We start from the raw sequence: 14957 nt of genomic DNA, 5'->3' as shown, positions 1-14957 counted from the left end.
AAAAAAAAAAAAAACCAGTGATAAGAGAGGGAAATAAAGAAAACAAATGAGCAAATTCTCTTATATCAAAAGAGCCAGATCTCTGGATGGAAAGATCTCGCCCATCCCAGTGATGACAAGGGCTCAGTACGAGTGAATTAGAAACTGCTAAAAGCATCCAGAGAGGGAAAATACAGATCGCATTTTTAAGAGAACAGGAAGAAGCATTGGGTTGGTAAATTGGAAACTAAGCATGTGAAGAAGCAAGCAGACAGATAAAGGGGAGAAAAGGTCAACTCAACAATGTGCTTCTCCAGCCCTCTCAAGATACTGTTCAAGTGAGCGCTTTGGGAAAAGGCTGAAATAAACTGAGAAGCTATGGGATTCAGGGAACAGAGGGACAGCAAAGGAGAGCGATGACAGGAAGGCCCAGTGAAGGCAAAGGCAAGACCCAGAGCAGATCTGGAGAAGAGCCGCCGGGATGAGACCAAGCGGACAGAAGGCTTGGGGGAGGCGGTGGGGAAGGGATGGGTATATTGTCAGACACCTTTTTTAATATTTGAAAATTAGCAGTGATAAGGATTCCACAGCTCTCATAAAGAAGGCCAGGGAGTACACAGAAAAAAATAGCCAAGGAAGAAAAACAAGACAACTCTCGTCTTCAGGAGAAATGAAAAATTCAGCACCGCGAAGTGTTCGCACAGTTATATCTGCCTTCACAACTGATTAATCAAAAATGGTGTTACAACTGGAAATAAGGGGTCGGGAGTTTCAAAGGGGCTAAGTTTACAGTCGTGGGGAGTCAGTCCTTCACGTCTAAAATCAATCACAAAACATCGGTATAATCCCATTCTTTTGAAATACATCATTAAATACCAAAAGAAAAGGCCAGAAGAAGTGACAGTAGTTTCTCTGGACAGAGCTTACAGGTCAGAAAAGATGAGACAAGACGCTGCTGATTTTAAACCTTTTTGTTTACTTGGGCTTTTTTTTTTTTTTTTTTTTGTTGTGGAAGAATCGAGTTCAAGGTACCTTCAGCTAATGTCCAGAATGCACGTGCTGAGGCATAGCCAGAGCATGTAATATTCTTGTGTTCTTAACGTTTTTTTAAAACTCCCACAATCAAAAGGTCATAATTTGTTGTAATGATGCTATAATTAAGTTGTGGTAAGTGATAGCGTTTGTAGATTTTATAACCAGAATTGATTCGCAAAATGAATAGTCCCAGCAGTTTATGTTAACATAATTAAATGGAAATTTAATTCTAACTGAGTTTGCTTATTAAATTGAAAATTACTGGGCTATGAGCACTCTTACATTTCTGTCAGAATTGGTGTAAGTCTAGAATTACATGAAACATCCATTAAAATAAAGCACATTTAAGGCCCCGTGGCTGGCGGCGAGCACGTTTCCGCGGCCCGTGCAGATGGATGATGCGAACGGCGTGTGCTGACTCCTTTTCTTTTCCCTCTGCAGCCACTGGTTTGGCGCTGGGGCCCGGACGGAGCATGGCCAGGTAAGCAGCATCCGAACCCAAAGGAAATCTCTGCGTTCCTTTCTAATATTTAACTCTCTCCCTTCAGCGTACTCGATCAGCTTTATGAGAAGGGATGCAAATCCCCATTTCTTTCAAAAGGAGTGAATAGGACCAGGGCTTACGACACCGACCAAGCGAATGATGCTCAGTAAGCATCTGCTTGGTCTCTTCCTGCCATCGATTTGTATTAAACATGAGATTAGCCAGCAAGAGGATCGATTTATTTATTGATTCATTCATTCATTCATTCATTTATTATTTCATTTTTTTTAGGTGAGGCAACCCTTGGTTGACCTTACAGATTGCAAGGACCTTGTCAGCTTACAAAACCTTATTTTTTATGCCTACAGCACCTGGTCTTCCGAGGTGGTCTCTCATCCAAGTACTAACCAGGCCCGACCCTGCTTAGCTTCCGAGATCAGACGGAATCAGGCTTGTTCAGGGGGGCAAGAGGATGTTTTTAATCTTTAACGTTTAGAAAGTGGCAATAGTTTCTTACAAGTTTGTTGTATTTCTAGATGAGGTTTTTTAAATCTCTTATTAGTATACATGGCAGTACAATGATTAGCTGACTTAGGAAGAACTTGACATTCATTTTCGTTAACTTTACACAAAAAGTTTACATATAAAGTAGTTTACTTTCTTTGTCCCTTGAAGGTACTAGTTCTCTCTCTGCATCATAGTAATGTAATTTAGGGCTTAATTTTTTTTTTTTTAATCACTTTTAAAGCATATATAGTTTAGGCTGTGCAACCTTCCTACACTTTTTTTCTGTTATTGATTATAAAAGTTATTTTTTAAGTGAGTCAAAAATATCATATATAGGGGATACCTTTAAATACATGGAATGATAGACCCCAGGTCCCCGGGAGTCGTTTCTTCTTAGAGGCAGGCAGGCAGGTAGAGAGACAGGTGAAGAGGGGCTCGGGCGTGGGGGCCACAATCGGAAGCGTTGCTTCATTGGTGGTGTTTTATTGCTAAGCTGGGCTGTCGTTCCTCTTACTTATAAAAGGTGCCACGTACTTCATTCTAAACTAGACCATGTATTTCCTAACGCATATGAGCCTAAATGAAGAAAAATATCTTGGGAATTCAGTTTTAATGATTTTTTTGTAAACTTGCCTTTTTCCACGAGAGCGATTTTCCTTTTGAAAAATATTTCTCCCATAATAATAGAATATGTAACGCCATTTCTAAAGATTTGGGAATTAACTAGGCTGCATCTATGATGTGTTCATCTTATTATTCAGAATGTAAAAATTAGACGCTCTGCTTTCCCAAACGGTTCAGGTCTCTCTATGGACAATGTAAGATCCTGCGTCTAGAAGTAAGCTGCATCAGGATACACTTTATCCCAAAATACTGTTTTTTTTAAAGCTCATTTTCTACCTTTTAAAATTCTAGAAACACTAAAATGATGTTATAAATTACTGTCTTAGATCACGGTATAACTGATTGCTTCCAGCCATCCCTTATTTCTGCAGTTAAACTAGTAACCGATAACGTATAGATAAGAAAGTTAACCAGTTTCAATTCTTTTAATTTTTAAAATCTTTTTGATCAATTTATGAATCAGCCTATTGCTTGAACTTTGATACACCAGTTCAGATTTTTATCTCAACTACATACATTATTAATTAATAAATACGGTCGGTTCTTGTTATTTGCAGTAGGCATTTTCTGTAAAGTTGAGACGAACACTAAAATAGCAAATACAGAAAAGTCAGCTTCCTGAGAGCCTACGGTTACAACTTTGTCGCTAGCCTATCAATGCACGACGTTGTTTGATGCGCGTTTCTGTTTCGAGACACCTCATTTATTCCGTATCGTGGAGACCTTAACTTTGAACGTTCGTGACCAGCAGCACGGTACCTTCTGCCTGAGGAGAGCTTATCGAATGCGCGTGTTTTCTCCGGAAGGCCCGCCCATCACAGCTCTCTTGCACTTAGGAATGCTAGAAATCTCTTCCGCGCAAGGCATGGGGACCATTTTAAAGAAACGTAATCATCCTTACGAGCCCAAAGATACAAAAAAAAAAAAAAGAAAAAAAGTAGCACTAGGTAGACCGCGAAAAGACTCTTTGCAGTATGAGATCTCAAAGGAGAAGACAGAGCCTCTCCTTATCAGACCTCGCCTGGGAACGAGAACTGCAAGGGACTAGGTTTGACCACTGTGCACATCTGTGAGTTCACAAGTGTCAGAAAGAGTGATTTTTTTTTAATTGCAAATAAATTTTAGCAAATAGATGAGTTCACAAAAATGGAATCCACGAATAATGAGGATCAACTGTACATATGTGTGTTCAAATACACAGACAGACTACTCAGATTTCGAGGGATAAAATTGTCTTAGTTCAACTTAGGCTTCACTATCGCACAGCAAACTATTGGCTAAACCTAGATGCGAGTGACAAAATGCGAGACCATGAAGACAGGTAAAATCCTTCAACATGCTGTCGAGTGCCCGTTCGCGTGGGCGAGCACCTGTTATTTTCCCGATACCCACTAACAAACGTAAAGAAATGGCAGAAATGGTAACCCCGCTCCCTTTGAAACTCCACCCTCTCCCCTCTCCCCATCTTCTGATTCCTCTTCCTTGCTCTTCTTTTGTGTTCAATTCTGCTTCTGTCTACACCACGTGCACTTATCGTTTCTTTATTACGCGTTCAGTAAATCACTATTTTCCACCAGCCATCATCTACTCTGCACTTTTACAAAAAGAGATACCTGCCGAAACAACATAGCTTTTCCCCTGAGGTGGTTACGTTCTGAGGCAGAAAAGAAGAATTATAATATGCTGATAGATGTTTGAGAAAACCAGAGAGAGGGCCCTCTGAGGGAGAAAGAGCAGTCAGGTCAGAAATGGAAGTTGGCGGAAGAGGCAGCTTTATGAAGCATCTCTCTCTCTCTCTCTCTCTCTCTCTCTCTCTCTCTCTCTCTCTCTCTCTCTCTTTGGTCTTTTTAAATCCTGAGGCTTTTCCTCCATGAACATCGTATGGTCTGACATTTTGACTGAGTTTCCATGTATCTTAATGAGTCATAGATCATAGTGTAGATATTACTTAGTTCTCCTTTTCAAGGTCGAGGATACTGAGTGTGAAGAGACTTGAAATTGTTTGGTAGACCTCCGAGGAGTTACCAAAAAAGTGTCTGCCAGAACAAACACTCCTGAGCTTGACTGCCTCCCGAATATCGGGCAGTTCGGAGAGCACTGCGGAGGAGCAGGAATTCGGCTCCCCGCTTCTTCCACTTGCGTTAGGGACCCGACACTCTAAGTTATCTTGCAAGCGTATCGTGAGTAGCCACAGAGATTCTTAGCGCCCGTGCTGTAAGAGCGAGAACCATTAGACCCGGGGGGAACTTCGCTTCCTGGTTCGATTCAGCAGCATCATGTCCCTTTTGTGAGCCTCGCATCGTACTAGGTTTTCTGTTTATGAGCGTTAATGTAATTCTTATGTGAGTCATTTTTTAATGTGCATCTGCAGGTCACTAATAAGGGAATTGTCTCTTCGTTTGGCCTAAGTCCAGAAATCTGAAAGTGGGAAGGTAAGAAGCACTTCGCACCATCTTCAGAAGTTTTTAGTCAGAGTTGACATTGTTGAGTCAGAACCCTGAAAAGTGATGACCTCGCTTGTGACACTGATAGGAATTCAAGGAAACAGAAAAACTATCCATAAGAAGAAGGAAAAGTTTCTCAAAGCCTAGTGAGCTATCTACCCTTGCTTATTAGAGCAGAGCTCAAGGAGCCTTGTTTCTTTTCATTGTGAATTTATGACCGATCTCCCTCTTCGTTTTTGTTCTTTGGGGCATAACAGAAACATGTTGGGAATCTTTCAAATACGTGTCTTCCATTTTAGTAACCCTCTGGATTACCTTTTTCATCTCTGCCCCTTAAAAGTTGTAGGGTCCCATATTAACTTGTTAAATTCATGACCCAGACATCTGCGCCTGTTTTTTTTTTAACCTGAGTTTGATGGTAAATTTGCAAAGTGACACCCACATTTATAATTTTATTGATAAAGTGAGATAGTTTTGTGATGTTTTCTTAATAGAGGTAGATTGTATTAAATAATTCCAATATTTGTCTCTTTTTCTGTACAAAGCCCATCAAAACTATAAATTTGAGGAGGAAAAGAAATCCCCATATGAATCTAATGGAAAGAGCCATAAAGTCAGAGTTCGGAGAAGGGGCTATCACATTTAAGTTCACCCAGGTGGTGGCCTCTCCGAGAACTAGCCAGATGCCATAGGCACGGCCTAATATTTATTTTGATCATTACAGTTACGTTTTTTAAAACTATAGGATTCTATTTCAGAACCTTGCGTTGGGGATATTGAGTTTTTTGCCATTTTTAACACAAACCTCAGGAATAAATAGTGTTCAAATATCTGTCTTTTATCTTAAAATTAGAAATGTTAGTTAACTAGTACCATTAATTTAAGATGGAGGTAGAGATTTCATCACGTCACCTCCAGCTATCTGTGTCACAAATGTTGGTTTGTATATGTATTTTTTTTAAAGGCACTAGACTTAGAAATGCCAAAGTAATTAATTATTTTCAGAAACAATTTAGTTTTCATGGTACGAAATGTTTCTAAGTTGAAACACTTTCAGATTAATGGACTTTAGATAAATCGTTGCTGTTTTTTTATAAGTAGTAATAATGAGATATGGCTTCAGCCACATATCAGACACTAGATCTCACTCTTATTTTTTTTATCTCATTTATTCATTCATTCAACAAATATTTGTTGAGCAATAAAAAAAAAAAAAAAAATCCCAGACAATGTGCTGGACCTTGGCTATGCAAACAGATTGATTGAATAACTGAAGTTAAGGGCCGAAGGGGAGCGAGAATGTGATACACGCCCCAAACTTAAAAGTTCGACATGGCTGGGATATATAATTTAGAAGGAGGTTAGGTTGGGGGTAGGAGGAAATATAATGCATTATGAGTTTAGAAATGTAATCAAATTATGAAGGGCCACAAAAACCTTGCACAAGATTGTGGGGTTTACCTGAAGGGAGTAATGTAATCAGGTCTAATTTTAGAATTACTGGCCGCAGTGTGGAAAACGGATTAGCTGGGAGCAAGGCTGGAGGCTGGGAGGCATTGGGGAGGCTGTTACCGGTGAGAGAAGGTGATGGTCTGGACTAGGATGGCAGCAGTGGGGATGGGCAGAAGTAGGTATTTAAGATAAATTTAATATGTACTTATTTAGTTAAGATATTTAGTTAAGAAGTGGGTATTTAAGATATTTAATATATACGTATTTAGTTAAGATATTCCTAAAAGACTGAGTGAGCCAACTACATGCCTGCTGATCTAATTAAGGTCTGTTCCTTCTCAAAGATGGCCGAATGTTGCTGATAATTGATTCTAAACGATGTCATTCAATAGTTCGAAGCAGTTATTTCATTAAAAGTCATTGATACTGGTCAGATACAATACTCATCGACAGCCAGGGCTCGTTAATTATAATCATAATTGTAGCATTGGAACCGTTTTCCAGCACTTCTTAATGTTCTGGTCATAGCGCTAAGCATCTGACGTGGTTTGTCTTGTTTGACAGAGTGGCCTTACAGGTAGATAGTATCATCCCCATTCTACAGAGGAAGATTGGGACTTACCGAGCTTACGTGCTTTGCCTAAGTTGCACAGTTGTAAATGGCAGATCTGTTACTAGAATCAAGTGACTTGTTAGCTATGTGCCCAGCAGGATAAGACCCAGATCTGTCCTGCAGTATTATTTCTAAGACTTTCGTTCCTCTTCGGACTAATTTCTGATAGGATGTACAACTCCTTTTTAGCCTAGTCTTGTGTATAATCATTTTCTGTATAAATAAGCTATAGTTTTAGTGACCCACGTAATAAACCAAAGTTGACCTTTTTTTTTTTTTTTATCTTTTCAAATAGAAAAAAAGTAAGCGTGAAAGAAAGTAGATGGTGAGGCATTTTGAGAAGGAAACCAAATATATGTATTTTCTAATTACCTATTTCAAAACTAGTAATTTCTTTGAAAACGTATGTTTTAAGTGTGTTTCTTTGCCATGTTAGGCCAGTAAAATCAGAGGAAATAATGTTAGCTCTTTGAGTCAGTATAGGTGACAAAGCCCCCCAAACTTCGCAGCTGAACACAGCAGAAGATGCCGTTGGTAAGAGAAGTTATGTCACTTTTACCAGGACCAGTCCAGGGTACCAGGGCCAGAAGTGAGGTCTGGACCTCCAGCCTTGGGCCGTGTACTGGCTGACTGCGAGAGCAGGGGAGCCGTCGGAGAAGCTCCGGACTGCCCGCTCCTGCTAACGTTCCTGCAGGATGCTCAGTGGCATCACTAGGAAGAGTAGCGGCCTTCGTTGCAAGAGAAACCAGTAGGGGGAAAAAAAGTAACGCAAGTGAAGGAATGTGTCCCTTTAAATGAGAAGAACCCTCTTCTACTTACCAAGTCATATAATGAAAATATTTTTGTTTCTACAACTTCGTCTTAACACTTTGGATAGCACCAGCTTCTGAGAGATAACCGACCCGAGAGAGGACACAAGAAGAACTGCTCTGTGAAAACGGCCAGCAGGTAAGAATTAAAATCACTTTTAATTCTGTTCATTTAATCATGTGCCATTGTTTTTCATACCGGTATGAATATGGTGAGTTGTAGTTGGGTTTTCTTTGGTTCTAAAGAGTCAACTTAGAATATTTTATGTGTTATTTTTAAGAATATGTTTTTGGATTACTAGTAATGATTAGAAAGATACCATTTTAAGTGTATTTTTAAAAGCTGGTGAAAAATAAAGAATGAATTTTTAAAAGAAAAAATTTATATCTCCGATAACTAATGAATTTTAGGTCAGGATTTAGACTAATTGTGTTATTTTTTGATTTTAAAAAGTAGAATTAATCTTTTCCCCCAAATTTAAATGGTACTGAGACCTCATGAAAGAGCAGCATGTGAATTTCTTCTTCTCATATATAAATGAATATATAGAAAACATAATCTTTTTAAAAAAGTGCTTCTAGGTTCCTGCTCATTTTATATTGCCGAGTCGATGTTCTCTTTTTTTTTTAATACAAAGATTTGTGCCAGTTTATTGTTAGATGATATATTTTCAAAGTTTACATGGGGTATCTCTGAAAACTTAATTTTTGTTTAAATGAACGTGGCTTTCAGAATATTGATCAGAACTGCTATGCTGAGATTTATACTTATTCAATCGTAAACAAGATAACTGATCTAGCAGCCACCACTGCATCCGATGGCTTCTCATTGCTAGTTTGCTAGCCACTGCATTTAACATTCCCAAGCAGGCAATGTAGCTTGTAAGTACTAACCCCCAACTGAGAACCCGCTAGAAAACCTGCAGAAGCAAATGTAAATCCTATCTTGCCTACCCAATTTAGACAACCAAAAATTGCCAAACAGATAAGAAGCTGACCACCAATGACAGTCAGTCAACATAAAATCAATGTGTTTACCCCTAAGAATGTCAGAGCCTAAAATTATAAAATATGAATTAAAATTATAATCTGTATAAAACTTATACAGGTTATAAATAACTATGGATGAAATGTTTATAAAAATAAAATGAGCAGGCAACAGATCCCTATTAGAATTAACCAGGCAGAATTGAATTAAAAAATATAATTATTAGAAATGAGAAATATGACTTTTAATGAGATAATTAGTCAAGTGAAATTACCTCTGAAGAAATAGGCCATAATATAGCATAAAAACACAAAGAGTTGGAAAAACGAAAGAGCAATTAAGAACTACAGAAAAGGTCTAAGATATAGTTAATCACAGTCCTTGGTGGAGACTACAGAAAGGCTGGGAAAAAAACATATTCGAAAAGAAGTTGGCTAAGAATTTCCCAAACTGATGAAAGTTATAAACCCCTAGATACACATATGCAGAAAGCACAGTGAACACCAAGTAGAATAAATAACAAGAAATCCACACTTAGTAGCGTGCGGTAGTACACCAAAAACAAGGAGAAGATCTTAGAATCCACAGAGAAAGGCCGACCACCTACAAAGAAGCTCACGGCACTGCATTGTGAGGAACAGGGAGAATCTAATAGGACTCAGCCACAAAGTATGTCTTCGCTCCAGCCCCCACCGACCGCAGAGCTCGAGAATCACAGCTCTTTCTCCTTCTCTCTGGGAGTGAGGAGAGGGAGAGAGAGTTTTCCTAACTGGGGAGCTGTGTGTGTTCCTAGTATCAAAGCCTCTTTACCCTGATTCCTTCCTTCCCAGTCACTGAAGGACTTGGGGCTGACCGGAAGACTGGCCCTTCCCTGCAACACTGCCCAGTAGGACAAGAGAATAAGACATTTGAGAACAGCCTTTGCAGAAGAAAATAATGTTGGATTACTGATTCCAACAGAAGCAGAAGTGTTGGAACAAACAAGTCGAAAAATTTTAATTTCGCATAACTAAAAGAGATACAGGAAGATAATAAAAATACCAAGCAAGAAATAGAACACACAATTAAGAACCAAATACTTAGTTCTTTTTCAGTTTTTCTCAGTGGTGTTTTATAGTTTTTACTGGATAGATCTTACACATATTTTATCAGATTTACCCCTAAGTACTTCATCAAAGTTTTTGGTGCATGGAAACATTGCTGAGAGAGATGGAAGAAGAGCCTGCCTGTCTGGAGAGAGACATCTTGTTTGTGGGTCAGGAGACTCAGGATTCTTAAGATGTCAGTTCAGTTCTCCCAGAATTTATCTATAGATTTAATACGATCCAAAGAAAAATCCTATAAGGCTATTTTATAGACAATAAAATACAAGCCAATTCTAAAATTCACATGGAAATGCAAAGGTCCTAGAATAGCCAAACTTAAAAAAAATAAAGTCAAAAGGCTAACGGTGCCTGATTTCAAGACTTATTTTAAAGCTACAGTAATCAAGAAAGTATGGTATCGGTGCAAAGATAGAAAAAAGATCAATGGGCTAGAACATAGAGTTAAGAAATACATTCATATATATATAGACAACAGATTTTTGAGGAAGTAAAAGACAAAAATAAAGACAATTTAGTGGAGAAAAAATAGTGTTTTCAACAAAATGGTAGTGGAACAATTGAATATCCATTTGCAAAAAATGAACCTGGGTGCATACCTCAATCTATAATAGCAGACTTAACTCAAATGAGCTAAATACGAAATGAGCTAAATACGAGCTAAATACAAAATCTAAAAATATAAAACTTCAAGAAAACACAGGATAAAATCTCTGTGACCTTGGACTGGGCAAAGACTTTTAGATAGAACTCTAGAATACGATTCATAAAAAAACAAACGGATAAGTTAGCCTTCATCAAAATGGAAAACTCCGCTCTTCGAAAGACACTGTTAAGAGAATGAAAAGGCAGCCTGCAGAATGGAAGAGCAAACTTGCAAATCGTAGGTCTGGTAAAAGGCTCATATCGAGAATATACAAAGAACTCTAGTCACTCAATAAATCAACTAAAATGAAAACCAAGCACAGGTTTGAAGAGACGCCAAAGATATGTGGATGGCAATATGTTAAACATCACTATTCATTAGGAAAATACAAAGCAAAACCACGATAAGGTACCACTTAGAACTTACAAAGGGCCAGAATGAAAAAGGTTGACCTTACACAATGTAGAATTGTCATGGGGAACATAAACTAGAACACACCCCCTGGAAAATAATTTCTTACAGTGCTAAACATAGACCTACTGACTATATGGTCCAGGTGGATACTTGAGAACAAGTATTCTTAGCATTTTTATTCATAACAGTTCAACAAAAGAAATACCCCAAATGTTCATAAACAAGTAAATGGAGATAGTATATTCATACAGTGGAATACAATTCAGTAATAAAAATGGATAAAGAATTGATACATGTAACACATTTATATAAAATTCTAGGTAATGTAAACTAACGTAATAGTGACAGGAAACCCATCGGTTGTTGACGGGTGTGGGGTAAGGGCCAGGGAGGGACTGGAGGGAAGGATGACAAAGGGGCATCGAGAAACTGTTGGGGTGATGGGTATCTTCATTATGGTGGTTGGTGTAATGGTTTCATGTGTGTATATGTCAAAACTTATCAAAAAACTGTGCACTTTAAATTAGATCTCAATAAAGATCTTAAAAAAATTTTTTTTGCCGTAAAATCCTGAATAGTTTTCTATTTCATGCCAAGTAAAAGCTAAAGTCCTTATCTTGGCCTACAAGGCCATCTGCGACCTGACCGTGCCCTTCTTGGCTTCCTCCCTGACCCGTCTCCTCCCAGCTTAACTTACTCACCTGCTCCAGGCGCAGCGGCCTCTTTCCTGTTCCCCCCGCATGCCAAGCCCTCTCCCGTCTCAGGGCCTTTGCACAGCCTCCCTGCAACTATCCGTTAGGCTTGCTCCCCGTTTCCTTCAAGTCTGCTCAGTGTAAGGAGGGCCCGCCCCCACCAGTGCCATCACCTGCTGCACAAGTGTCTTCCTCAGTGCCCCTGTTGCCCCTCTCTTTAAGCTTCATGAGGGCAGAGAGTCTTTGCTTTACTCACTGGTATGTCCCCAGCACCAGAAACAATACCCGACACGTAGGCAATGAATATCTGTTGCATAAAGTATTTGTAGGATGAGTTCTAAACAATTCTACAGCGGTGCAGTGCGCTGCTTGAGTCCTTATCTTGGCCTCTGTGTGCAGCCTCCGCAATTAGAGTGTGTGGCTTCTCCTCCTGGTTCCACCATTTCCTGAGCAAAAAACTTAACTTCTCCATTCTTCCGTTTACTTACCTGTCAAGTCGAGAAAAACAGTAGTGCCTATCGTGTGACGTTGTTGTAAGGAACATATGAGTTAATGCCTGCGAAGCATTTGCCGTGTAAGAGCTCCAGTGCCAGCTGCAATATGAAAAGCATGCTATTGTTATTTCCATCTGTGTGTTTCCTGAGCACTTGTTAAATTTTATTTTTCACCGTATTCTTTCGTACGTTGTTTAGAATGTCGAGCCATTCCGTTCGATTTCTAATGAAGTACAGCGGGCCCAGCCCTGAGCTTCCTCATTCCCCAATCTCGCCCTCCAAGGAAACCACTTTCAACTCTTTTAGCTATTTCTTCTGGTAATGACCTAAATTACATGCTGCTAGTACTGTTTTGTGAAGTCTTTAATTTAGTATTACCTAGCGACTTCTGGCTGCGTGCCCTCTGCACACACGTGCACACCGCGTACCTGCATCTCTTTCCCTCCTCCTCCCTAATATCGTACTATTCAGAGCAAATCAGTATTCGCGGTTTCCAATAATATGATTGTGTGTGTGGATGTTAGCCACAGATGTGTAACTTTTCTGTTGCTGCGGAGACAGTCGTGGGGTTTTTCTTTCGCGTGCTTCTCCATGGATGGGTAAAGCCTCTGGACTCTCTTCTGGGCGGCGTTCCTCCTGGATCCCTCCTCCTTTTAGATCCACTCAGGGTTGCTCGCTGTCCGCACCCTCCACACATCCGACGCCCTGGGACCTCTCTTCACTATCATCCTGGGGGTTTCCTTCCTCTCCTAGGTGGCGTTTCCTGTTCCCTGGACACCCCAGGCCATTATTTGTCCTGAGCTTTCTGAGAAAGAGATCAGGCATGGTTACAGCTTTAGGACTTGACTTGTCTGAAAATGTCTTTATTCCAGTCTTCCATGGATCGATTTAGCCGGAACTTGAATTTTGGTTTGGAAACCATTTTGCCTCAGGTTCATGAAGGCCTTCCTCCAACGTCTTTGGTTTACGGTGGTTGCTGTTTTCTCTCTTCTCCTCTTATTTGGATGTTGGAGTGCTATCAAATAATCCTCTAATTTTTCTTAATGTTCCTTTTGTATATTATCATCTTCAAAGATTTCTGGGCAGTTTTATCATTGTTATGTCCCAGATCTTTTATTGATTATGCTTTTCATTTCCAAGAGCTCACCTTGTTTCTTTGAACATTCCTTTATGTATCGTCTTTGTCTTATTTAGGGATGCAGTATTTTCTTGTCTCTGTGAGAGTGTCAGTTGAGTTAGGCACAGGGCAATTTATAAAGGTCAAATAGATGCCAGGAGAGAAAGACTTACTCAAGTTTAATTTTTGTTACAAGGTTTATTAAGTGCAAGACAAAAGTTCTTCACCTTTCTTTATATGCATTTTTCCGTGTCTCTCTCTCTTGGAAACCATTTTCTTTCTTAGTATTGTTAACATTGCCTTGACTTTTCTTACCCCTTTTGAATGAGGGACTGCACTTCCCTTTCTCAACTTGTGGAAAATATTAAGGTTGGAGAATCGTAATGAATTACATTTTAGAATCATTTACTCCCCCAAAATACCAAGCAGGTAAGAAAAGAGAAACGCACAGGCGGTCTGCTGTCTGTGACTCAAAGCCAAGATGTTCAGATGCGTGACTACATGTAAAGTTACAGCTTCAGCCTTGGGGTGTTGTGCCCTCAGCTCCTTACGGGAATTTGCAAGATCTCCCTAGGAGAGTTTCAGGGACACATTTACTAATACTACTAACTATAGTATAATTTGGTAGTTTTCTGGGTGTCCAGTCTGTGGCATTTCTGCTTTTGTCTACGTCCACTTTAATGTTCATCTGGGTTCTTTAAAACCATGATAGGTGCAGGGGAATTTTCCAGCTCCTAGACTGCTTATGTCTGCCTGTACTAACTGACCACCTGCTGAGGTTTCCTTTAAACAGAGTTCCCTGGGGAAGTTCTACTTCATCAATAACAGACTCCAGTTTTCAAGGTGTCCCCTGTGTCCCCCTCCAACGAGGGCAGCGTGCCTTTGGGTTTCTTAACTGGCTTCTCACTCCTCACACATTGTCTCCTGTGTTGCAGCCCCCATCATCAGTGCTCATCATGACGTGCATTCCATCCTATCTGAATAGTTATCAATGAAATATGAACGCATCGATTTGTTCATGTTTGTTGTAAACATAATTAACATTTCATTCTTCTCAGGTGTGATACTTCGTGGGTCCCATAATTAAACTTTTGACTGATTCTTAACATAGGTATAATGTAAACTAATTTAAACAAATACTAGTTATTAACAGATGGATAATTTAATTTAGTTGATTCAATTGATTAGTCCTATACATCTTCCTTTTAGTTTGTTGCTCGTTTTTATTCTCTATGGGGAGCCCTTATCGTAGAGTAGATGTGTCAGATATTGAGTCGTGTAAAATTTTTCATCACATTATCCTCATATATGCTGTTCATTTGATGTGTTCTCCTAAGAGTATGCATTGCAGTCCCTGAAGTCATGTGCTTTCTCTCTTACATTTTTCTGTGTTGTTTATATCTTATTGACTGTTCTCCTCTGGTTCTTCTGTTTGATTAATCCATGGGGTTTTATTTTCCAGTCATACTTCTGTTTTAATGTTCTCTGTTCACTTTCCTACTATGAAGTTTCATCTTAGTTTTATTGTATATTATCTCATCTAACATTGAATGAGT

The 14957-nt window shown here is 39.3% G+C and overlaps 1 protein-coding gene across 4 annotated transcripts in view; it reads left to right on the top strand.

Moving 5' to 3' along the window:
• Positions 1 to 14957, top strand: part of GPATCH2 (G-patch domain containing 2) — a 150585-nt gene that overhangs the window by 99298 nt on the left and 36330 nt on the right. For all 4 annotated transcript variants that reach the window (XM_011366120.2, XM_011366122.2, XM_011366121.2 and 1 more), the window contains exons 7-8: positions 1456 to 1495; positions 8016 to 8086. In XM_011366120.2, coding sequence (XP_011364422.1) covers positions 1456 to 1495; positions 8016 to 8086 — 111 coding nt within the window. The remainder of the gene's footprint in view (positions 1 to 1455; positions 1496 to 8015; positions 8087 to 14957) is intronic.

Source organism: Pteropus vampyrus, unplaced genomic scaffold (assembly GCF_000151845.1).
Source record: "Pteropus vampyrus isolate Shadow unplaced genomic scaffold, Pvam_2.0 Scaffold121, whole genome shotgun sequence".
Lineage (NCBI taxonomy): Eukaryota > Metazoa > Chordata > Mammalia > Chiroptera > Pteropodidae > Pteropus > Pteropus vampyrus.
Note: the sequence above shows the minus strand (reverse complement) of the source record. Positions and strands in the feature narration are given on the sequence as shown.